This window comes from Ammodytes marinus (assembly GCF_949987685.1).
Source record: "Ammodytes marinus genome assembly, chromosome: 7".
Lineage (NCBI taxonomy): Eukaryota > Metazoa > Chordata > Actinopteri > Uranoscopiformes > Ammodytidae > Ammodytes > Ammodytes marinus.
Genome location: NC_137211.1, coordinates 18,801,521 through 18,827,506, shown reverse-complemented (window position 1 = coordinate 18,827,506; position 25,986 = coordinate 18,801,521). Strand labels below are relative to the sequence as shown.

Below are 25,986 nucleotides of genomic sequence, written 5' to 3'. Positions count from 1 at the left end.
TCTTTTCTCTGGAAACAGCCAAGAGGGAGGGAGGGAGGAGTTTAAACAAAGGCCCTATCCGCTGAAAAAAAAAATGGAGGCTTGTGCAGTGAAGCCATGGTGTCCTGCTCCTCACAGTCTACATGCTGCCATTTCTACTTCTTAAGCCTTCAAATGCGACAACTACCGACAGATTCTACACCTGGAAGCTTGAAAACCTTGATATATGGGGTTTGTATGTCAAAATATTCGTATTAATCATGTGATTTTGTGGTTTTAGGCCTAGCTCTGTGCTTATTTTTCTTCCCCTGCCTCTGACACTCACAGTGCTGCCCCTGCCTGCACTGAACAAAGATAATTACTCAGGAAACATTTCGGCCAATCAGACGCAGCCTTGCATCTCGCTTGTGAGGGGAGCGACCAGTCAGGATCCGGCTATCAACACCGGGGCCTGATCGCCTTGCCTGAAGAGCGGAGCCTTCCACGGCTGAGGGCTGAGAGTGTCCTCCATGTTTTATAAGTGTTGACATAACAGTGTGTCAGGCAGCCATGCATCCACAGAGGTAAGCTCTGTCTTTTTTATCTCAACTCTCTGATAACAACATGGCTTCCTTCTTGTCGTTGTGGTGTCTGTAGGTTTTCTCATGATGAATGTGCTCACCTTAAAATCAGTTTAGTGTGCAGCAGCAGGAACAGGAGGAGGAGGAGCTGGGGTGGATTGGAGGCCTCGCCAGGCCTTTCTGCTCCACCACAGTGCTGAAGAGGGTGGGGGGTTGGGTAACGACTCTCACCCTTGCTCTCTCTCTGTGTCTCAGGGTCACATGGGTGCCCCAGACAACCAGGGTGCCATACAGGAGGCAGAGTGGACCATGGCAAATCCTTTTCCTAGTTTTATAATGCAAAAGATAGTTAGATTTAAAAATGGCACCCACATCTCCTTTACTGTTGTGGCAGTCTTGTGTTGGAGCCTGGCAGAGAAAGAATGGGGGATGGGCAGCGGAGGAGAAGGATGGGGGGGGGGTATAATGTACCCTTTGCAAGTGGTTTGGCTCTTGTGTTTTCTTGTGTTTGATGCCAGGCCAAAGAATAGACGTGGATGGGGGGCAACAGATGTGCCTTTTTAGGAGGACAAGGAGTGAAGGGCATAACTGAATACTGGTTTCCAGTCTAATATTTAAATGCATGTATATGTTAAGAAAAAAAAAATATATATATATTATATTCACTTTAAATTGTATGACTTGGTGCACATTTAAGAAACTGTACTGAGGGTGCAGCTCCTACACTCCATATGTGTCAGAGGTTGAGCCCACACAAAACAAACCTTTTGTCAGAGAGAAACACTTTACATTATTGGAGGCTAATCTGTAGAAATAATATGATGAGACACAGGTTTCCCTCAGTTTACAACCATAGGCTCTGTGTTTAATGGCCCGGGGCTTCGTTGACTCTCAAGCACTATTGTGAAACTGCTTCCTCCACTCTCTGATCCTCAGACAGACAGTGGCCATTTTGTGTAAGGGAGCTCTCTCTCTCTCTTTTTTTAGGAGAACTTCAGTCTCTTCTTCAGAGATAGCAAAGAGCAGGACAGAGGAACAACATGTCACGTAACGCGTAACATGTTTTTACACATCGTGTGTATATATCTGAGAGAATTTAAAACGCTGATCTGTTTGTTTTCTCTCTTTTTTTCTTTTTCCCTCGTGGTCCTCCTAGGGTTTTCCTGTTCTTTAAACAGAAAATAGAAGTGAGCCTTTCATATATAAGGATCAAGCCATTTAATGAGAAATCTGCACATCAAGGTTTATGAGGAAAGTTGTTACTGTTTGTTACCCTTTTAGCAGTATCAACTTTCTTTTGTGGCCTGACACGAGGCATGTTTCACCACAGCCCGAAAATAGTAACGTTACAATCAGTATTTCCTCTATGGAATTCTCTAAAGTACTTCTAATTCACTCTCTCCGTAAAACCAAAACCAAAAGTCAACTTTTAAATCTACGGATTAGTAAGTGAGTCAATAGTGCTTGAAGGGTGCATGTATGTGCTACTTTAACGGCTAGAAATGTCAGCAATGCGTAACATCATGGTGTCGTGAGAAACCGTGTGGGCCATGTATCTTAGGCAACGTATCTGATAAAAACTGAACAGCCATTGAATTGTGCATCACAACCACCAATGTAATCTCCCTAGGTTTAACAATAATAATAATCCAGTTTGGTTTTATACCTTCACAATGAAGAAGCTAAACTGAAAGAATATAAACTGTCTAATGCAGGGGGAAATCTCTGCATTGCAGCAAAACTGCTTTTCAAGAGGAAGAGGGGAGCCTGCACACTGTGATCTGTGTGGCACGGCACAGCCGACCAATAATGTTCCACCCTGTTGGCCCTCCAGCCAATTGCAGCTGCAGTCGAGGTTAAAGATTGACAATCAGAGGGAGAGCAGCAGGGAGAGCAAGGGCCTTCTGGAAAATTCCACAGCCATCTTTGATTCACCCTTTACAGCCTTTTATAAAATCCAGGTCAATTCTTTCTTTTCATACAGGATATTCTGTGTCTTCTAGTTGGATACTTTGGTGTTGGGACATTGTTTTAACATTGTGAAGCCATCATGCTAAACTAGGCATATCTTAAGAGTTTAAAAATCATTCTTTTATTAAATGTACGGTAGAACCTTATACTGTATGATTTGATTATATAGTTTGTTGATTTTAAGGAAAACCAATAATATGCATTTCTCTGTATGTCTGCATGTGATTGTTCGTTATGAAAGCTGAGAGTATTGTGTAATTTTGCAAAACCCAACAATCTATCTGGGGTTGTGTAGCAGAGTGAGTAGGAGTGTTTTTTTAGTCAAGGGTATAAATCCCAAGCGTTTTCAGTGTAAAACATTTTTTTGTGCAAATAGTACAATATGATGTTTGCATTAAATGGCTCTTCAGTGCCATGTATAAAAGGGCAATTTTTCATATATTTGTCTGTATATTGATGTGCACACAAACTGCATATTCTGCAAGGCATAGAGAATAGTTTTGCCATGAAGTGAGTGTGGCTTCACAGTGTTGGTCTCTCTTTCGTTGAAAATGAAATCTAATTATTCTATGACAGCAGTATTCACAGGGAAGGAGGGAAGCCAAGATTGAAGACATAGAAAAAAAAAGAGATGAGTGCGTCTCACTTTGCTGGATTTCCTTGTGTCTCCCTCTCCTGTGTTACTCCTCCATGTCTGATCGACTGGGAAGGTTCGTCTCTTGACATGGTCGTGTGTTGTGTTTTTTTAATGTTGGACTGTAATCTCCACAGATCTCTTTGGTCCTCCTGCATGGATGTGCCAGTGCCTGAGTCTGAGCCCCGGAGTGGGGGATGGGGGAGAGGGGGGAGGGGAGCAAGCTGTGGCCTCCATTTTCTGTGACGAGAGGACCCTGCTCGTCTCTCACAGGAGTGGAATCTAAAGGCATTGAGTCACTGTTGTTTCCTTTTTGACCATCAGGTACTGCATGCAGAGGGGGCATTTTGTCAGTGTTTTCTTGAACCCACGTTTCTCTGGAATACATCCCAGAATTTGCTGAGGATTTATTTTCCTTGTTTGATGGATCATAGCTCCTGGTCTGAGAATGCCCTTTGGATCAGCTTACTTTTTTATTGCTGGTCATCCTGTCTTCCTTGTAGTTGCAGCAGTTTCTTGCCATCTGTACGGAGTGTGTATATAATATAGGGTTGGGTTCAGCAGCTCTGTGTTGCCTGGTGATGGCGAATGTACTCTCTTTTCTGGGCTGTGGTACACGTAGCAGAGCGACTTGGCTAACGTTTTCTTATTTTCATGTGGGCCTCGTTTGTTCACTCAGTCCGGAACAGGAAGGCCCCAGAGGGGTTGGGGGGTGTGTGTGTTTGACTAAACAGGCTGAAACCAGATACTCTTATGCCATATTTTTAAAGAAACCTTGCTCAACTCATTCCTGTCATTTCATTTCATCAAGTTATGAGGCATTTATTGTCCTAAGTGTCAGTCAGATATGCTGTCTGGTTTAGAATAACCTTGATGACTGTAAGCTACAGTGTTTGGCATTTTGTTTGTTTGAAAGAATCATTGTTAATCCTCTGAATTGTGAAGCAGAACTTGTTTTTTATGTGATAAGGTTTAGTAGCTGATGTGATCACATCCAATCTCTATTGTCATCACTGATTAATGAAACCCTTTTAGAATATGTATTTTGACCTCCTTGTTCCTATCAACAAACTGACATTTAATCAACTTAGTGTGGAGTGTCTCTTTAAGGTTGGAGGAGGGGACTTTAGAAACATTCCTTTACTTACAAAAGAGGGGGGAAAAGGCTTATCCAACAAATGTGGTTGACCTTTGAGTTGTAGCCTGTAAACCTACCATCTTAGCTGGAAACCAGAGCTGCGGCCAAAGCTATGAACTGGTCAAGTGTGTGACCTGTCAGGGGTCTTTGGAAGGGGTTTTCTTCTCGGGGCTATTGAATAAAGACTACATCCTTGGAACGAGGCCCTCTGTTGCTCTGACAAAGGAGGAGCCAAACTCTCAAAGACTTCCATTTATTGTCAGACCCCCTTTATTCTCATCTTTTTTTTTCTCTTAAAGGAAATGAGATGAGATGAGAGCAGTATTGTAGACCCGGGGAATACGGCTTTCAATATGCTAGAGATACTATCATCTTAGCTTTAAGATGTTTCATTATCTATGGGTTTATTAATTTTGATATTTATCCTGTTTACATCAGTTTGTAAACACGGCAGTAAAATAGGGCAGGCCTATAGTTTGAGTTTGGATGTATGTGATAGATCCTTAAGGGAAACTATGTGGTGTCAAATTTAGAGATTGGTCTCAGTGATATAAACCATGACTTTGACCAGCTGAACCTACAATGTTTTTGGATATACATGTGGTGATCATCCAGGTAACACGTAATATGATACACCTTATCAGAAGCTTGTTAGATGGATTACTCTCGCTAATGGGACCAAATCCTTCGAGGGTAACCGGTTGTTACTGAAGGGGCTTGAGAGTTAGTAGAAAAATAAACTTAATTGCTATGAGACACTGTCGACTCCAGTAGTACGGACCAGCTCACTCCGACTCACTCTACTATTGGACTATTCACCATTCAGCACAGCAAAGATCAGAACGTAGTCGTACGATAATCTACAGCTGCAATCTCTCCTGAAAGGCCGAGGTGCTGGGTAATGTCAGCTATGTGGGGCCTATGTGGTGTTGTGAATATCAACTTGTGCTTAGCGGAGAAGAGCGTTGCCATGGTGATAGTTACCAATCTCTCTTGAAACATAAAGACCATACTCTGACTCATTTGTCACTGATAATATGGAATGGTTTTGAACTTCATGCCGCGGTGTCAGAGATGTGCTGAAATCAAATGTAAACAATAACAATGGAAACCTACAGGGTCCCTATTGACAGATCCTCTGGGACCCGGGTTCCACTTGTTTACTGCTATGCTTATGTTGTATCTGAACAAGCCTTTTCTGACTTTGTGCTTGCCTCTCTTTCTGTGTTTCCGTGTGCTGTTGCTTGGTGCTCTGCAGTCTGGCTGAGGAGGAGGTGAAGACAGAGTCTGATGTGGTAGAGGGGATGGATGCATCTGTACGATCCAAAGGTAAGCCTATCAGGCCGAGAAACGCTCTAGGCGTCTTAGTTTCAGATAATGTCCAGGTTACTTACTGTAAGTTTTGAGAGCAGTGTAATGCATTTTGTCCTTCTCTTGGGACTGCGAATGTAATCCCTTGCAGTATGCCTGGCTGCATGCCTGTTTTAGAATTGATGTTAAGTGTCAATACTGGGTCTTTTTTTATTATTAGAGGGAGCCTTCTAGCTATTTGTTTCTATCAAGTGGTAATTTCATATGTATAGAAGCTATTCCCAAACTAGCCTTTATGTCGTTTTATTTTCTGTCAGAAAATGTTTATGTTTTTATGAAGACATTCTTAAAGCTGAACACTGCATCTAACCATCAAATTGCTTCCCTGAAAAGGGCATGCGTAAATGATCACTTCCTTGTTTTCTCAATAGGCTCTAAGAATGTGGAATGATGTCTTATTGTGTATGTTTGTTTTCACCCTCTCGATTTTTATTCTATAAATAGCTGAAGTATTGTCATGGCTCCCTTTCTTTTCATCTTCTTTTAAGGCTTGGGTAATGTGTTGAACTAAAAGACAGGGAACAATATCAACTGCCTCTTGTTGTTTGATGAACTGATTGTCTTTCTGCATCCAGTCCCTGATCCACCGGGATCAGCAGAACGACCGGTTGTGCCACAGAAGAGAAAGGTGCAGAGTCCCACCCATTCCTCAAATGGACACTCTCCCTCAGACACCTCCCCCAGCCCTATTAAGAAAAAGAAGAAGCCTGGGGCCATCCATAGTAACAACAAAGACCAGGTAAGAGCGGCGGTATACTCCCTTCAAAATATGCCGTGTTCTCAAAGGCTGTGGAATCTGGTGCTGTTGGGAAATGCCAGTCTAATCCCTGTGAAATCAAACGAAATGGTCGTCCAACCTAACAGAAAAAAAAACATTTATAGTTTAAACAAACTGTCCCAGAGGTATCATTAAAATACAGGGGATAACAACGCATTATTAGACGGTCTCTCCTGGAAGACATTCATATAGTTTTACACACAGGCAGTGCCATAAATATTTGTGTCAAGAGCGCTGAAACGTGACCAAACAGGTTCTGAGACTGAGCCACATTACCTGCGAGAACACGCCAATTATGATTTTGACTGTAGTGTACTGTTATCTTGAAGATGAACAAACATGTACTATGTAACCTGCTGGGACAGTGGATATGTGTTGTTGTGTGGGTTTTTGAGCAGTGCCATGAATGCATGATCCAAAGTAGGATATTATGTTAGGCTTTTTGCATATTTGTCTTAATATCAATCACTTATTTAAGTGTTATGCATTTTGGTTATAAATTAATCTCATGCATATGTTTTTTATAATCTGCTTGCCAAATTAATGTTGTGCCTAGTGATTCCCTTTTGACCCTCAGTCCAACCTTCTGTTGAACATAAAACATGATTGTAGCTTTGTGTGGATTTTGTGTAATATTTGAAACTGGTTTGATGCTAATAAGTTTAGAATATTTGCTGTGATTCTCAAATAAGACACTGTTGAATTTGAACCACTATACTCATGACTGGTCAAGTGTTACCAGCCTAAGATTTTTTTTATACTTGCGAAACACCTTGAGCTGTTAAAGCAGAATGATGCATTAGAAGAGTCAGTTGTAGCTACATCTAATCATCCCAGTACTTACCTGAGAACAGTAACATGCTTTGTGCTTACACTCACGTGAAATATGAGCTATCTAATTGGAACATAGAAGGACACAGTAATCCTGGAGCTCACACCCTAAAACCTGTTAGTCTTGTCTGACTCACAGTTGAACAGTCACGTTATCAGATGTTCAGAGAGTTCACCTATTTGCTCAGTCTTAGACCCCGTTTCCACTTGGCATTATCATCTGACTTTTGTAATCGGATCACATGAATAAAGCTTTAACTACAGGTGAAAACACTCTCAAGACGCATTGAGATCGGATCACAAAAACCACATTCGGAGGTGGTTTACGTCGGTTGTGTCGCTTGTATCCACATTCATTTTGTAGTGGGAACACCTATGTGGTTTTTGGTCACATTAGGGACCGCCTACTCAACTGCTGCCCCCTACCTGAGCGGAAATACGTTGAAAATGCATCACTGGCGTTCATGCAGCTTTTATAGAAGCCTCGTGAACGTTAGTTACATCCGCCAGTATTGTAAATGACAAGCTTTCTGTCCTCTGTTTTCATTTCACTGCGTAAATCTGAAAACACGGAAATCGCTGCTATTGACTGGAGATCTGCAAGGCAACGACTACCTGTTCTTATCTGCTTAAGAATAAAAGTCAACTCGCGTTTGGCTAGTAACAGGCTTTTAATGTGAAGGCGCACAGGAAATATTCTGTTCGCATGTGCAGTATCTTAACTGCATTTAGAAAGCCGTGTAGGCTACTGGTGGTGGTGACAAGAGTGTAGCAGACATTAGAAAAGCCGCCCGGCAAACACACATCTTTCACCAACCAAAGAGGCGTAATAACTTACTTGCCTAAGAGTTTTTACTTTTATATAGGCCTTCTATCTATGATATTTCCCGCATTTGGCGAGTGTTAATGTAGAGCCCTCTAAGCAGCGTAGTGCATCGTTCCAAACTTGTCTAAATGAGACAGTAGCCTATCTCGTCAACCTAGACTGGTAATTATCTTCGCATGTAGGCTTAATGCATTTTAATAGCAAATGCGATTAAAACTGTGGCACTGTACAGCCCTGTAAGTTTACTTGTTTGAACCCCACCGGTTAAAAACAGCAATGCAAACGGAAATTATGTACGTGTTGATTTAAATACAGCGCGGGTAAATGGAATCGGATCACAAGTAGACAGAGAAGTCACATTTGAAAATACAAGTGGGAACACACGGACTGAGAGCTGGCCACTTGTAACCGGATTCAAAAAGTCAGATGTTAATCCCAGGTGGAAACAGGGTCTTAGATCGTGTTCACACCTAATAGTAACCACTTCTTTGGTGCGCACCAGTTTGAGAGCGGATACATTGTTTTGTTTTTAGATAGTTCGGTTCACAACGTTCAAGAAGGCGAAACTCAAACGGACTATACATTGTAAACAAAAGTCACGTCCACGGAAATTCTGTCAGACAGTTTGACGAGTAAAAATGTAAATCGCTCGCAATTCCTACCATCGCCTACATCACAGAGCATCGGCCGGTTATTTTCATGCTTAATGTGGAGAGCATATTGTAACAGCCAGAATCTGTTCAATGTAGTGCTACTTTCCCCTGTCAGCCCACGTTAAAATAACAGCAGACTGTAGCGGGCGGAGCATCTGGGCGTATGCTAGGACAATGTGCGCTAAACAGAACTATATAACACGTGCATTATGCAAAAGACGGTGAAATGATGCGTAAATACTATGCTTCCTGTGATAAGGGTGGCTGGGGTTCACACGAGCAACGATCCGCTCCACAGTTCACTTGCAAGAGGCCCGTCTCGGACTGCGTTCAAACCAACCCAAATTAACCTCACCAAGGGCTTAAACGATCCAGGGTTCCTTTCAACCGCACTGAACAAAGCTGGTGTGAACATGCTCTTAGACTTTAAGTTGGTTTTATCACATTACCTGCCCTTACAATGCTTACCCTGCTTACCCCACCCTACTGCTGCCTTGTTTGTGTTGCACTGCACCGTTTTTGTGTTCCTGCGTGTTTTTTGAAACCTTCCCCCCTGTTTTTCTTGCCTGCATTTCAGTCAGAGCTAAGACATGGTCCCTTTTACTATATGAAGCAGCCAGCACTCACCACAGACCCTGTTGATGTTGTACCGCAGGACGGCAGGAATGACTTCTACTGCTGGCTGTGCCACCGCGAGGGCCAGGTGCTCTGCTGTGAGCTCTGCCCCAGGGTGTACCACGCCAAGTGCCTCAAACTACCAGCCGAGCCCGAGGGCGACTGGTTCTGTCCAGAGTGTGAGGTATCTCGCTGAAGACCTGTGTATGTGTGTGGGTGTACACAAATGATTGTGGGACTCAAGAAGCACAATCTTGCTTGCTTAATTCACCAAAAAGGGGTAGCAGACTATGTGCCATGAACAACCAAAGCAGGAGAAACAAATCTTTGAAATCAGCTGCTTTTTCCTGCGGTTAATCCACAAACCAACTGATGATAGAAGTGTTTTGGCTCTCATGACACATGGTGTGACACCCCTGCAAGCTTAATGCTCACACTGCAAGTCTGAAAGATGGTTATCTAGTCTGAGAATTCAAATATTGATCTGCTTGTTTACACTCAGATACATTTACGACACACTTATTTTTGGCACAATTTAATATTTGTGTGTGCAAGCTAAATCAAAAGACGGCTTATAATGTTAACTTAACAATTTAAGATTTCTAGTGTTTGCAGTTTTCCTTATGTTGATAAATGACATTTATTCATGAACTTTGTTTCTGTTGCAGAAAATAACAGTCGCTGAATGCATTGAAACCCAGAGCAAGGCAATGACAATGTTGACAATAGACCAACTCTCCTACTTGCTCAAATTCGCACTGCAAAAGATTAAACAGCCTGGGGTAAGACTTAAAAAGATTCCAAGATTCCTATTAAACCAGTTTACAATGGATCTTTTTCATATCTAAGAAAGTGTTTAAAAAAAAAAAACAGACACAAAAGGAAACACAGAAAATAAGAGATTCATATTTTGACTAATGCATCTATCCTCCTTTCATATTTTTCTATACTGAGCAGACTGAGCCTTTTCAGAAGCCTGTGGCTCTGGAACAGCACCCAGATTATGCAGAGTACATTTTCCACGCCATGGACTTGAGTACTTTAGAGAAGGTAATATATATATATTTTTTTATTTATTTATTTTTTTGTTTTTTTAATGCTTAATGTAGACAAACATTTCTGGAATGAGCAACACAGGACAACAAAAAACCTACTAAGACATAACTTAAGAAACTGTTGAGCATAATATACTCTGTTTTTATCTTGTCTTTTGATTTCTTTTACATTTTTCACGTCATCATAGAATGTCAAAAAGAAATTGTTTGGCTGCACTGAAGCCTTTCTTGCGGATATGAAATGGATCTTACACAACTGCATCATCTATAATGGAGGTAGGCCACCTAGATGTCTATCAGTTATCACTCTACTCTGCTAATTTACAAAAAAAAAACATATAAATTAAGCTTGTCACTTTATTCCAGGTAATCACAAATTAACAGCAACCGCAAAAGTCATCGTCAAGATTTGTGAACATGAGGTAAAGAAGCGTTAATAACTTGTTAAAGGCAAATATACTGTCAATTTGTCTAATGTATAAAATAACTTGCATCTTTGTAATTCAATATGTGTTTTTAGATGAATGAGATCGAGGTGTGTCCAGAGTGCTACTTGTCTTCATGCCAAAAAAGAGACAACTGGTTTTGTGAACCATGTGTAGGTTTTTCTTTACACTATCTGAAATGCTATATTCAAGCAGTGCTCATATATTTTAGATCTGCAAAGCATTGAATTAGGTTGCCTTGCTCCTAACAGAGTCCACCCCACCCCCTGGTCTGGGCTAAGCTAAAGGGCTTTCCATTTTGGCCAGCCAAAGCACTTCGGGAAAAGGACGGGCAGGTAGACGCACGCTTCTTCGGTCAACACGACAGGTGAGATAAGCTCATAAGTATTATAGAGGAAATATGTTGGGGTTGTTAGACCAAAACTAAGCCAAGATTAGTCTTTTGGTTATTTTACTGTGGTTATTTTTTTACCGTGCTTTTCACTGTGCTTTTGTGTAGAGCCTGGGTCCCCATCAACAACTGCTACCTCATGTCCAAAGAGATCCCTTTCTCCGTGAAGAAGACAAAGAGCATTTTCAACAGTGCCATGCAAGAGATGGAAGTCTATGTGGAAAACATCCGCAAGAAATTTGGGGTCTTCAACTATGCACCCTTTCGCACTCCCTACACGCCCAACAACCAGCTACAGATGCTACTGGACCCCTCCAACCCCAGTGCAGGCACAGTGAAAACAGAGAAACTGGAAAAACTTCGCTTCAACTTTGATATAACCGCGTCTCCTAAGATGGTCTTAAGCAAGACTTCCACACCCAGTGGAATGAGTCGGAGGGTCTCCATGACGGACATGCCTCGGTCTCCCATGAGCACCAACTCCTCTGTTCACACAGGGTCAGATGGGGAGCAGGACATGGAAAAGCCCAGCAGGAATCCTGCCTTCCACTACAGCACTGGAGAGGAATCAATGGACTGTACTGGTAAATAATGTGTTACAGTGGCTATAATTGATCATTTAAAAACAACAGTGTATTAAATTACTATGAAAAAGGATCACTTACAGTGGAGGAAATAAGTATTTGATCCCTCACCGATTTTGTAAGTTTGCCCACTTACAAAGAAATGAGCGGTCTATAATTTTAAAGCTAGGTTTATTTTAACAGTGATAGACAGAATATCAAAAAGAAAATCACATTAAAACAATATATAAATTATTTTGCATTTCATTGAGTGAAATAAGTACTTGATAAGTACCTACCAACCATAAAGAATTCTGGCTCCCACAGATTAGTCCTCATGCTTTGAATAAGTATTCCTAATCTCAACTAGTTTCCTGTATAAAACACACCTGTCTCAACTTGTTACCTGTATAAAATACAGCTGTCCACAGAGTCAATAAATCAAACTCCAACATCTCCATCATGGGCAAGACCAAAGAGCTGTCTAAGGACATCAGGGACACGATTGTAGACCTGCACAAGGCCGGAATAGGCTACAAGACCATTGGCGAGAAGCTGGGTGAGAAGGAGACAACTGTTGGTGCGATTATTCGAAAATGAAAGAAACACAAAATGACAATTAATCTCCCACGGTCTGGGGCTCCATGCAAGATCTCACCTTGTGGGGTATCAATGATCATGAGAAAGGTGAGGGATCAGCCCAGATCTACACAGGAGGAGCTTGTTTATGATCCCAAGGCAGCTGGGACCACAATCACCAAGAAAACCATTGGTAACACACTATGCCGCAATGGATTGAAATCCTGTAGTGCCCATAAGGTCCCCCTGCTCAAGAAGGGACATGTACAGAACCGTCTGAAGTTTGCCAATGAACACCTGAATGACTCAGAGAATGCTTGGGAGAAGGTGATGTGGTCAGATCAAAAAATCTATTTCTTTGGTATCATAGTCACTCCCCATGCTTGGAATGAAGAGGAAGACTATGACCCCAAGAACACCATCCTCACAGTCAAGCATGGAGGTTGAAGCATTATGCTTTGGGGGTGTTTCTCTTCTAAGGGGACAGGTGGACTTCACTGCATCGAGGGAACAATGGATGGGGCCATATACCATGAAATACTGGGTGACAACCTCTTTCTCTCAGCCAGGGCCGTAAAAATGGGTCATGGATGGGTCTTCCAGCACGCCAATGACCCTAAAAATACAGCACTGGCAACAAAGGAGTGGCTCAAGAAGAAGCACATTAAGGTCATGGAGTGGCCTAGCCAGTCTCCGGACCTTAATCCAATAGATCTGTGGAGGGAACTGAAGCTCAAGCGACAGCCTCAAAACCTTAAAGATTAGGAGAGGATCTGCTAAGAGGAGTGATCCAAATATCCTCCTGAGATGTGTGCAAATCTGGTCATCAACTACAAGACACGTCTGACCTCTGTTCTTGCCAACAAGGGTTTCTCCACCAAGTACTAAGCAATGTTCAAATACTTATTTCACTCAATGAAATGCAAAATAATTTCTATCTTTTTTTTTATGTGATTTTCTGGATTTTCTTTTCGATATTCTGTCTATCACTGTTCAAATAAACCTAGCTTTAAAATTATAGACCATTCATTTCATTGTAAGTGGGCAAGCTTACAAAATCAGTGAGGGATCAAATACTTATTTCCTCCACTGTATAGAGATGGACCTACAGGGAATTGTCACCCAAATCTGCAGCCCCTTTCGATCTTATGGAGCTTGACAGTGAGTTTCAGCTCATCGTTTGGCTGCTTGTCCTGCAGCTATTCTGTTTTTATTCTCTAAAAAATGTTTACTCACAAGGTGGCCACAAGCAAGACTCTACATGAATGATATTGTTGCTCCATAACTGCTTGATACTTAAATGTGCAACTGTTTGAGAACAATTTCGCCATACAAATTTAAGAGGTGTTGATATGTGATTGTTCAAAACAAGTGTCTGATAAAATCAGTTTTTGCAGGTTTAATCTGCATCACTTTGGTCATGTAGCCACGGGTGGAAGGATGCTATTTTAAACAACTTTTTACCCCATACGTAAAAGTTTCCATTTTTTTGTTGTAATTACAGCATCACCCGTCTCCGGGAAGATGGGTCCTGCAGGCAGTCCGAAACCCTTTAACCCCGGACTGGTGCCCAAGCAGGAAAGGACTGCAGGCACAGGCGGTATTCTCAATCTCAACCTGGGTCAGTACCAACAGCACAAAGGATGATTTCAGAAAGGCTGATCATTTAAAAAAATAAAAATTATAATTATTATTACATTTAAACATATCGACATGCTTCACCCCCAAGCAATCAACATAACATAACAAACATAAGTCTAATCACAATAACTATGAAAACGATATAACAGATTACCATGATCAACAACAACAGGGGTGTCAAACATACGGCCCGCGGGCCGGATCCGGCCCGCGAGATGATTTGATCAGGCCCGCGACCTGTAGAGCATAAATTTCTGCGTATGTCAAAAAAAAAAGTAAGTCTCTAGCCCATTCCTGTGAGGAGTTATGAATTTTTAAAGAAATAACCGAAATGCTCACTCCTGCCGCTAGGGGGCAGCCTAAATAAAAAAAGCACATTTTAGCAACGTGGTAAATGGTAAATGGCAATCCTGCTTCACCGCTATTAATGTTTCCTCCAGTGCTTTATGGCAAAGTAAAAACCAAAAAAAAAAAACATTTTTATTTTTAGTACATTTATTTTATTACTTTTTAATAAAAATAAAACTATTTTTATTTTTAGTGCTGAACAATTAATGTACTAGCAAGCGCGGTGTGTCTGTGGCTCTGTGTGCGCAAAACGAGCAGGAGCATGCTAGTGTAGGCCTACAAGATTTATTTCCTAATTTTCAATGCTGCTTTATTTTTATGTTTTAAATTGGGAAAAACAAATTCCAAAACAACCAATAACCTCTGTATTTAAAAATAAATCAAAACAGTAGAAGTTGCACTTTTATTTAATTGTATTTTGTACAGTCTGCATGTTTGCACAAAATGTGTCCCTGTACATATAATAAACAAAATTGGACAACTGTAAGGTCAGTGCCTGTTGTATTTGTGTATTCAAATAAACAGTTGTTTATTTCATTAGTGCACATTGGCATCTTTGAGCAAAATACCCCCAAAATTTTTGCTGCGGCGCTTCGCGCCGCACCTCCTATTCCCATGGCCAGCAGCAACCTTTACTAAGACATTTCCTGGGGGGTACAGAGATCCCTTGTGATCCGTGATAATGTAGGTTGCAAATGTAGGCTGAGTGATAAAGCATATTACTGAAAAACAAAGTTAGGGATTTGGAGTTATTTTGCCATTATTTTACTAGTCCGGCCCACCTGAGATCAGAGAGGCTGTATGTGGCCCTCGAACCAAAATGAGTTTGACACCCCTGAACAACAACTATGACAAGAATAACACAAACGCACCCCAAAAAACAAGGCTGATAATGTTGATTATTATTCAAATTTGTTTTACAATCAAACATTAACCTGTTCCTCACAGATCGGGTGAAGGCTGAGATGGATCTGAAGGAGCTGAGTGAGACCGTGCAACAACAGCAGCAGCAAAATCAGCAACAACAGGGAGCTTCAACTGCCCCACCTACCCGAAAAAGACACATCAGGAGCCTGGACAAGACTATTGAGAGCTGCAAGGCACAGCTCGGTACTTACACAGTGATATATTGTTTTTTTTTGTCACAGGACTGTATTCTTGTACTGTAGATGTCAGGCCATATTCACTGGAGATAATATCAACCCCAATAGCACAGATTTATTTTATTGCAATTTAAAAATCACCTTGTCAATTTGCAATTGAATTAATATAGTTTAATGCACTGGATAATGTCATTAGTTTTCCCAACTCTATGTTTTTGTTTAATTATGTTTCAGGCTTTGTTTGAGACTGAAGTAGACATTTCTTACATTTCTTAATCAAACTTCATAAGAAAAAAGAGTTACACTTTATTTAAATTTGTTTTAAACATGTAATCCATAATGTTTGTTTCCGCCTGCAGGGATTGATGAGATTTCTGAAGATGTGTACAAAGGTGTTGATCACAGTGACTCCGATGACTCTGAGAAATCCGACTCAAGTGACAGCGAGTATCTCAGCGACGAGGAACACAAGCCAAAGATCTCCGCCCACGACGACAAAGACAAAGCAGAGAGAAAAAGGCCCAAAGGCAACACGGAGGGAGAGATTAAGGAGGGAATTACAGGGGGAGCAGATAAAGCCACCTCTGAACCCCTGCTCAAAGACAAGCACAGTAGCAATGGCCCAGACCGGGACCTCCAGGACAAGCCAAGAACGCCCCAGTCTCTATCCCTTACTGACAAGCCCAAAGCCCCAGAGGAGGGAAGAGCAGCTACTGCCACATCAGTGGGCGAGCAAGACTCTGATTCTGAAAGAGAGCTAGTGATTGACCTCGGGGATGAACACGGAGGCCGGGACTCTAAGAGGGTCAGAAGAGACCCGGGTGCTTCTGCTGCCAAAACTCCCAAAGAGTCTAATGTTGCCAAGTTGGAAGGTGAGGCTTCTGATATAATATATTATTATACTGTATATACTGTCTATTAGAAGAGAAATTGAGAGCAAATTATATCCTTAAAGGTCTCATATTATACACTTTTCTGTCAATATTATATGTTCCTAGAGGTCCCTAATACGTTTTTCTTTAGTTGTTTGCTGAAAAAACTGTTCAGATCATTTATTCTAGTATACCTCTATACCCTGATTTTCAGCTAATCTCAGGATGGCCTATTTTTGAAAACGAGCTGCAGCTCCCCTCGTTTTATATACCATCTATGAGCTCCTCCCGCCCCTGTCCGGAAGCGAAGCCATTGGCCTCGCCCTCTGTCCATAGCCCTTCGCACCGTCTTCACCCTGCCTGTTACCACGGTTAGGTTTACCCGTGAGAAGAACCATGTCTAGTGCTAGTAACGCAGGAGCTCAGCCGCACTTTGAACAGTTTGACATGACCGATCCTTGTCTACATGAAAGACTATGTTCATACTGATGCACTGACAGCCACAAGCTAATGGAAACGGCATGTTCACAATCAAAATGCAGCAAAAGATGGAGGCTACTGCGAAGCTACTCGGGGCTAACGGCTAAAAATAACACTTAAATCAGTGAAAACATTTGTTTCAAAGTTTGACTTCTACACTATTAGCTTCTAATCCTTTGTCTTGCTAAAAACGAGGCATTGCAAGACTGGTGTGGGGAATATAAATAGGTTATTATGAGCAAAAGATTGATGCTTGTCATAAAGCTAGCTCGGGAGCTAGCGGCTAAAAATAACACTTAAATCAGTGAAAACATTAGTTTCAAAGTTTGACTTATACACTATTAGCTTCCAATCCTTTGTCCTGTTAAAAACGAGGCATTACTAGACAGCTGTGGTTAATACAAATAGATTATTATGAGCTAAATCTGGATGCTTGTGCCAAAGCTAATAGCTATACACCAGTCAGGCAAAAATACCAATAAAAACATTTATTTTAGTTTCATCGTTTGAAAAAAAGCACAAGTAGCTTCCTATCCGTTGTGTTATTAAAAACGAGGTATTTGACTGCTGTGGTTAAGATAAATTAGTGTATTATGAGCAATCAGCTTCTGTGTTGGTTTATGCAACATTCAGCATGCTTTGCTGTAATACAGGCATCTTGTCGCTTAGCGGGGAAAACAACATGGCAGTGAAGGAATATTTTTCCAGAGGATCTCGGGCCGTGGACCAATAAGAAATAGGGGGGTTGGGTTATCATAGACTACTGCACGGTGGAAGTTTCTGGTTACTAATGTGGGGGGAGGTGGCTTTCCCGTTTTTGACGTCAGAAACTGAGAGAATTCTGGCTGGAGTATATTGGGGGGAGAGCGAGAATAGGAGAGAGTTTTCTTTTTGTTTATACTTTGGCAGTTTCTAGCACACCGTGGACCCATGTTTATGTTCAAAAACATAGAAAAAAGTGCATTTTGCATAATATGGGACCTTTAAGTTTCTAATGTTAGAACACACTCAATGAATGGTGCAGGCAGCGTGTTCTTCAATGCAAAATCCATCCAAATAAATACCATTCTTCTTGAATACACAATGCTTTATTTACCCATCTTTCTCAGCCATCGTGTTTTCAGGGACATATCTAAAGGTGAGAACACACCTGGCGCGTTGGCGCTTTGGGCCAAAGCGACCAACGCGCCCGATCTGGCGCTTGGTCATTTTGTGTCAAAAAGTGGTTCAACGCGTCGCTTCGCAGCTAGTCTCCCCCCCATATATTTATTCCCCTAATCAACCATGGCTGCGATCAGAACCGACCCGACACAACAGCGATCATGTCCGCACAAAAACAACAACAACACGGCCAACAATTGTGCCAAAAGACAAATAAACAGCAACTGAATGGAACAAATAGCCTTAAAACAGATTCACGCCACTCGGAAATGAACACAAACGGCAAGGCAGCACCATACCAAACACATTTACAGCAGCATTGCTGCACAGGGCAGTAGAAAATAAAGGCAAGTAGCCTACATTACCTGGCTGTGACGGGACCGTGGCTGGCGTAGATAGCCTATAGGGCAGGCATAAACACCGGTGCTTCGCTGTACTCGTTGTGAAAGTTCCCCGGATTTAGCCGTTATGTTTTGGTTCATTATATGGAGGTGGTGGCCGCACACAGCCGGGTGAGTTAGCTAACGCTATCCGACCGGTGCTAACTTGGTTTATCGGCTTAAGCACAGCCACACATATTCACTGAATTAACCAGGAAGCCCATTCTCCTGGCTCACTTTCCCCACCCGAGCGGCTTCATATCACCAGCCAGCCGCATTTCCTCCACGGTGTTTATAGAGACACAGTCTCGCACACACAGCGGTGATTATTTGCTCCTCCATTTTGTCTCAGATTTTTCTGTCCTCGGTCTCTCTGCCAGTGACGTCAGGTCAAGCTCACCGCTGATTGGCCAACGCGGCTAAACGTCACGCGCTGGAGCGTTGAAAGTTAAATTTTTTCATCTTTTTTTTGACGCTTTGCTGGCGCGTTGACGCTTTGGTAACGCGCCCAAAGCGACGCTTTGCCGCGGCCAACGGATCCTCGCGCCTAAACCAATGGTTCCCTATGGAAAAATAGGATTTTTCAACGCGCCCACCACACCCAACGCGCCCGGTGTGTTCTCACCTTAAGGCTGGGTCACCATAAAATTTCCATAAACTTTTATGGATTAATGTTAACTTGATTAAAGGTGCTGTAAGCAGAATGGTTCTTTTAGCTAACTTCCTGTCAGTTACTGCAGTTAGCAGTCCCCTCGCTCTTCCCTACGTCACCACATTAATGCACTGTGGTCTTCAAGCAGTGAGTTATCTAGCATCATCTCAGATCCATAAATGTGATAAAAATATGATAAAAACCATCAAAATAGACATTGGGAAGGATTTTTACCTGCTGCGCCATTGTAGGCGCATAAATTCACCCATCTGTCGCTCTGGCGTGCACCGGCAGTGAGACCATGAGTGAATCGGTTTGTAGCGTTCTCTCTTGTGATTGGATATTAATTTCGGGATCCCCCGAAAAGTTTATTAGCCGATTACATGCAGAGCAGCTGACTGAGAAATCGGCTTTATGAAACGCGCACATTATGAAAGTGATTACTGTATGAATAAAGAGCGATTTAACATTTATATTAACATAAATAAACCGCTTACTTCACCTTTTTTAATGTTAACTTATTTCAAAGTCTGCAGTTGACCTTAAAGGCCAGGACACACCGGCCCGATAATCGGCCATCGGACATGGTTTGGTGTGTTCGGTATAGGCCCCCAGGACTCTGCCTTCTCCGAGCAGCCAGCATGGACATGTGGCCAAGCCATTGTATTGTGCATGCTATGAATGGGGTTGTGGGAGGAGCTTATTTTCATGCGGCCCGGAGGCAGATTTCCCCTTCCACACAATACAAGTGGCGAACAAGATTGTGTCTCTGCAATTTTTTTTGGGATATCAATCATAGGCTCATACTTATCTTTAGACCATATACTAATAAAATGGAAGTTTTCTCATTTCAAAACGCCACCTCAAGCGTTTTATTCGCCCAACGGCTTTCAGTTTGTTTTCGCGGGAGGAGGAGGGGTGGGCAGGCGTGGACAGCTGAACAGAGTCGTAGTGAAACAAAGGTTTCGGCCTGGCCTCACGGCAGGAAATTAAAACTAATTCTTACTCATTCTGATAAGGCAATTGCGTTCACAGCTACAACATTGGTCTTATAGGAAAACTTTAAAAAGCTAACTTAAGCATTTGAACATTTGTTTGGTTGATTTCAATAGTTAACTTTAGCACCATGGACCTATAACGATGTAACACGCTATCAAAACAGCGCTAGCCCACTAGTTTGGTGTAGATGGCTGGAGGAATCTTCGTTTAGAACTTGTTAACCACTGTATTACTTTACAAAAATGGAGTGTTTTAAAGATCACATACAGCGATCACATATAGCAAATCATCGGGGGGTTAGTGACTTATACGCCTATGGTCGGTAAACAATGCAACTGTGCTCGCTAAGACCTTTAGCTTACAATGCTACAGAACGAGAATGATTCTACATCCGCTACCAGTCCGCTACGCTTGCCGCCCTCTTTCTTGATAGGTCCATAATGCCGCTACGTCATGCTTCCGGGCCGCATGAATTTCCGGATTAATGCTTCCTTGTGGCTTCCCTGCGCCAATGAGCAGCTATCATTGGAATGAATGGCGCCTTGTTTCAATCCGGTGTCCATTTCTTTATATGTCCATGGGTCGGTGACGTCGGCCGTCGTAGATGTCGTCGGGCTTCTTTTCAGCCGATTCAACCATGGACCTATAAGGATTCAACATGTTCAATCGGCGTCGGGCAGTCTTTCAGTCGGAGCAATTCGATTTGTGGAGGGCTAGCGAATCAGTGAAGCCCGGAAGTGAGGCGGGTAGCACAAATAGCTGACAACAGTATCGCATCGCTAGCCATTGTTTTAATTAGTTTGTTTGTTTCGTTCAGCGAGTACTCGCATGAATCAACCCTTCTTGACTGCTCGACACCATGCTCGACACTCTCTGCTAAATATATATATTTTTTTTTCAAAGGGCCATATTGCATTATATTTTTAAAATCGGCCACGGGCCAATAAAAAGCGCGGGCCGTAGTTTGGACACCCCTGGTCTAGACTAGAGAGCTGTCCCATCATTTCCGGCTTCCGTATTTTTTTGGCCACAACACAGATTAGCGCCGCCTGCTGTTATGGAGACATTACGTCCCGCGCAAGCGCAGAGCGTACGGAAAGGCAGTAGTCGGCTCGGTGTGTTCTTGGCACTTTTTTGGCCGCGACGGGCAGACTGGAGCTGCCTGAATCGGCAGACCCCATTTTCAGGCGACGGTCGGTAGTCGGACCGGTCTGTCCTGGCCTTAACACATTCATCCGTTAACTGAGTACTCCACTGATCAGGAACTGTTGCATTTTTGTAAACACACTTTGAGGTGTGAAATCGGTTGAAGAGAAATACTCTCCAGTGGACCAAAAAAATCCCTTCAGGCCTTATAACTTATTTAACCTTCTGTAGCTTACATTTCAGATTTAAACATCCATAGTGTGCCACTCTTAAGGCGCAATATTGTTTCTTTTTGCACAGGTAAACTGCCTTCATCAGCTGCAGCGGCCACACCATCCCGGGAAGCTGCCGCCAACCTGAAAGATTCTTTACAACCGGCCATCACGGCCGCCCTCAACCTTGTGTCCACTGCAGCTTCTGGTCAGCACAGCACCACCACAGCTGTGAGCGGATCCACCAGTGCTGCCTCTCCCGCCTCCAGCTCTGTCTCCACCACATCCCCAGTGCCTGCAGCTTTAAAGAAACAGCGCCCTCTACTGCCCAAGGAGACGGCTCAGGCAGTGCAGCGGGCAGTGGTTTGGAATCCCACCAAATTCCAGACGTCGTCTCAGAAGTGGCACATGCAGAAGGTGCAGAGGCAGCAGGAGCATGGAGAGGAGTCGCTAGGGCAACCACAAGCCCAGAGTCAGGAGCAGACACTCAGCCCTCAGCAGCTGCAGTCACAACAGCAGAACTCCTCCTCAAGTACACGCTATCAGACCAGACAGGCAGCCAAAGGTATGAACCAGAGCTGCCAAGTCTCACTCTTTGGCCGTGAGACACACTCAAATCAACCAGTTCACACTCTCACACGCCACACCTCAAATTAATCCCCAAAATAACATTTGTTTTGCGGGACTTTTATTTTCAAATTCTTATTTTGAAAAGCTAACAGACATGAGTGCCGTGACTTCCTATTTCTGAACGCGCATTAACGTTATGCTTTGATGTGCACTGTGCATTTGAAGCTCGAGGCGAGCCCCCAACCTGCACCTTCTCTTCCGAGGTGTGTGTTGATAGCGTGCCAAGTTACCGCTGATAAGAATTGTTTCCCCCTGGCCGGTGAGCGCACATGCATCAAACATATTAACGCTTCAATTTCACTCAAGTAAATTCAGAAGATCTTTGGATCGTTTTGTAGATTTTTTTTTTGGTAATTTAGTTTGAAAATTAGGTTTGCAAAGTAACAAATGGCTCATCCGCCAATAAAAATGTTTTTATTCTTCTGTGTAATGAACAGTAGCCTATGTATTGCACATTTATAGCACTTTTCATAACACAAATCAAGGTAGCCTAAGAGGAGGGACCAACTCAGATGTTTAATTTTAGTAGTTTGCATTGTTGAACTGTTCCCCAATTTTTTTTCTTCTTTGAATAAAGCCTAATGCTGCTAGTAAAATACCACCAGCCACTCAACCCTCAATAGTAGACATGATATAGAATAATTACCTTTTTTACAGTTTAACCAAATGTTTTAACATCTCTACATGAGATATTTGAAAGCACTACACATGCATTGTAGGCTATTCAATTAAATTTGTTTCAGCGGAACCGTGAATGTTCTTTATTACTTTACATAAAAATGAATGCAGAAATGGCACACATTGCTCCATAAAAATTCAGTGGGGTACCCCCAGACCCCCACTTGTAATGTCTCCACACCCAATGTTTAATTAAAACCTGTCCTACGGCTTTGCAATTCATGAATTTGTTTATTTTAATAAGATTTTTGATGTTTTATCACATTTTCCAATTGTTTTTATTTCTGATTTAATATGAACAATATGTAAACTTGCAGGACACTAGCAAAAAAAATTGGGTGGGAGAGAGGACACAGTTTTGGGTCCCTCTGCCAAAAAATCTCACTCCAAACAAAAATCCTAATAAATGTTGATGAATATTATAAAACTTAGTAACTGTCTAGACTGTTGACAGGACTATTTGGGTGTGGCCGTATCAAATGGTATCCATGGCAACAGTCATTGTGCTGTGATTGGTCCAAAATACTTATTGTGTAATAAGAACCAGAGCAGAGCCTGGCTCATCTAAACCCAATTTCTGCTATCAAACTTAAATGACAATATCTTTTATTTGGATTGATGAATATGCCTTACTCTTTTCATATGCAAACTTGATGCAAATAACAGAATATAATGTGAATAAAAAGATGTATAATTTCTGTCTTTGTCTTTTGCAGGGCAACAAAAAGACCCGCCTCACAGTACTTCAACAACCACAGCGGCACAGGCAACATCTAGCAGCTCCTCTTCTTTCACGTCAGGAGACATTCAGATCCCTACAGCTTCAGCCGGCATGGCTGCAGATATAGCCAAGTACACAAACAAAGTAAGTCCGCAGCTCTGAGATTTAATGTGAGAAGGACTGCTGTAGTTTATCTTGAGATCTTTCTAAATTTTCAGTCGCTTTGCACTGATTGTAATTTTGCTTTATCATGGATGTTGCATAATGTAAGGGGAGAAACAATTAGGGACAGCTTTACTTCATATCAATTGAATAACTGCTCTGTTAACTTCATTTTTACTGAATGAATTTGACTAATATTTCATGTTTTGTGCCAAAACTTTACAGATTATGGACTCGATAAAAGGGACAATGACTGAAATCTACAATGACCTTTCAAAAAGCACTTCAGGAAACACAATTGCAGAGGTAAATATATATGGACGATACTTATGAATGTGTAATTATAATTTTGCCTTTGATGGACAGTGGTAAGCAGTTGAGAAATGTGCAAATAAATGTGCATGCCATTTTATTTGCAACGAAGACAGACTTTGTTGCCACTCGGCTACCAAGGCGCTTCAATACTGACATGATTTGATGTCTGTTTGTTTTTGCCCCAGATTCGACGGTTAAGGATAGAGATTGAGAAGCTTCAATGGCTGCATCAACAAGAGCTGTCGGAGATGAAGCACAATCTTGGTAAATCCCCTGCTTCCAGCATTGTGTTGCCACACTTCCTGACAGTTGATGGCACCACTGAACCATTATTTTCATGAAAGTTTCATAAAAACAGGTGTTTTTTATTATTTTACACCTGGTGTACCTTTCAAATAATGGTTATATTGTCTCGCTTAAATGCAGAACTGACAATGGCAGAGATGAGGCAAAGTCTTGAGCAGGAGAAGGAACGGTTGGTGGCCGAGGTGAAGAAGCAGACTGAGTCGGAGAAGCAGCAAGCAGTGGATGAGACCAAAAAGAAACAGTGGTGTGCTAACTGCAGGAAGGAGGCCATCTTCTACTGCTGCTGGAATACCAGTTACTGTGATTACCCCTGCCAGCAGGCACACTGGCCAGAACACATGAAGTCTTGCACACAGTCAGGTAACATACCACACTCTAGTGTACCCAATGTTTAGATTTAATTTGGGCAGCCTGCTTTGATCTGTGGGGGATTTATGTTGGGCTCTAAGATACACAAAGCTGTCACACTATAGTTTGGCAACTGGATTAATATAGACAAACAAAGATACTCTGATAATGAAGCACAAACAGACCTGTGAACGCAGAAGAGATGCAGTTTTTCATGTTCTCACTATATTTTGCTTTTCCTTTCAGCTTCAGGTTCACAGCAGGAGCCAGAAACTGAACCCAACTCAGAACCTTCAGTCAAGTCATCTGGCCACTCTCCTGCCACACAGACTCTGCCTTCAGGAGCAGCATCCTTATCAGACAAAAGCAACTCTCCCCCACTTATTGACAAGAGCAAGGACAGTGCTGGCGTTACTGTGACCTAACCGCTACACTGCAGATACTATCGCACATTTTTGCAAGGCGGCGGTGGGGCTTGTCGCGTCAAATTGACTGCATGAAAGGCCTACAACTCTTTGACAAATCACTTCGATTTTTTCATTCCCATATTTTACATCAGCCTGGTGGACATTTTTTTTGTTTTGTTTCATCTCTCATTCGCACATTTTCCACAAGTCTGTGATCAGGTGGATTCATCATGTCAAAGTATGTCTTAAAAAATAAAATGTGAGTCTGTATGTTTTCATACTGTAGTTTTGTTATAACCCTGTTACCACTTTCTTTGAAGGCTGAGCAAGATTGTATCAACCCACAGAATATTTTCTACATTAACACCTTCAGTGCTGCTCTTAAGTACTTCATGGCTGTTTTATTATCTTGTTAATCATTCTCCATATTATGATATTTGAAAATAGCCACCAGTTGATACTCATTCATCATCGTGCCATCACAGGTCTTTTGAGTTATGCAAGTTGTATCTTTGTTTCAAACCATGTCTGCTTCATCATGTCCACTGAGCATTTTTTGAGTAATGCAAGTTTAAACATTTTCAAATATGTCCTCTTCGTGTCAGTGCTGGCATTTGGGCTCATACCAGTTTTGTATTGTAGTTCCACATTGTATAGATCTACATAATAAAAAAAGAAAATCTGATTTATTAAAGAATTTAAAAAATTTAAACTGTATAAAGTTTTTGTAAGAAAATACCTGAACAATATTTATAGTGTTATATGTTTTTTTATAGTATGTTAAATGAAATCACATTTCTATGTGTCTAAACAAAGATATTTGAAAATAAATTACTTCACATGAATGTCAGCTCTGAGAGAAGTCTCTGTTTAACTGGTTATCCAAAGCTGATGTAGGCCTTAATCCTGATCAGACTGGGTTGGCATAAATAGAAACTGTACTTTGGATGGATATCATTTTTTTGTGAGGTGAGCATGTCTGTTTTTGACCCATTGTCTCGTTCGTGTTTACATATTGTACATACAATAAATGGA

The 25,986-nt window shown here is 41.9% G+C and overlaps 1 protein-coding gene across 3 annotated transcripts; it reads left to right on the top strand.

The window, feature by feature from the left end:
* The first annotated feature begins 68 nt into the window (after window positions 1–68).
* Window positions 69–25,986, top strand: LOC307252648 (MYND-type zinc finger-containing chromatin reader ZMYND8-like). 3 transcript variants are annotated; one of them, XM_080030376.1, is made up of 21 exons: window positions 69–210; window positions 307–542; window positions 5,541–5,611; window positions 6,229–6,392; window positions 9,319–9,540; window positions 10,025–10,138; window positions 10,314–10,406; window positions 10,600–10,687; window positions 10,778–10,833; window positions 10,932–11,009; window positions 11,109–11,224; window positions 11,357–11,832; window positions 13,895–14,011; window positions 15,328–15,489; window positions 15,842–16,354; window positions 21,473–21,949; window positions 23,409–23,557; window positions 23,801–23,881; window positions 24,076–24,154; window positions 24,317–24,556; window positions 24,791–25,986. In XM_080030376.1, exons 2-21 carry the CDS (start codon window positions 529–531, stop codon window positions 24,967–24,969), a joined length of 3,489 nt encoding a protein of 1,162 aa, XP_079886502.1. In that variant the 5' UTR covers window positions 69–210; window positions 307–528; the 3' UTR covers window positions 24,970–25,986. The 3 variants fall into 3 exon arrangements, with proteins under 3 accessions (XP_079886502.1, XP_079886503.1, XP_079886504.1); XM_080030377.1 differs by having other exon boundaries at window positions 101–214; XM_080030378.1 differs by lacking the exons at window positions 69–210; window positions 307–542 and adding an exon at window positions 2,336–2,500.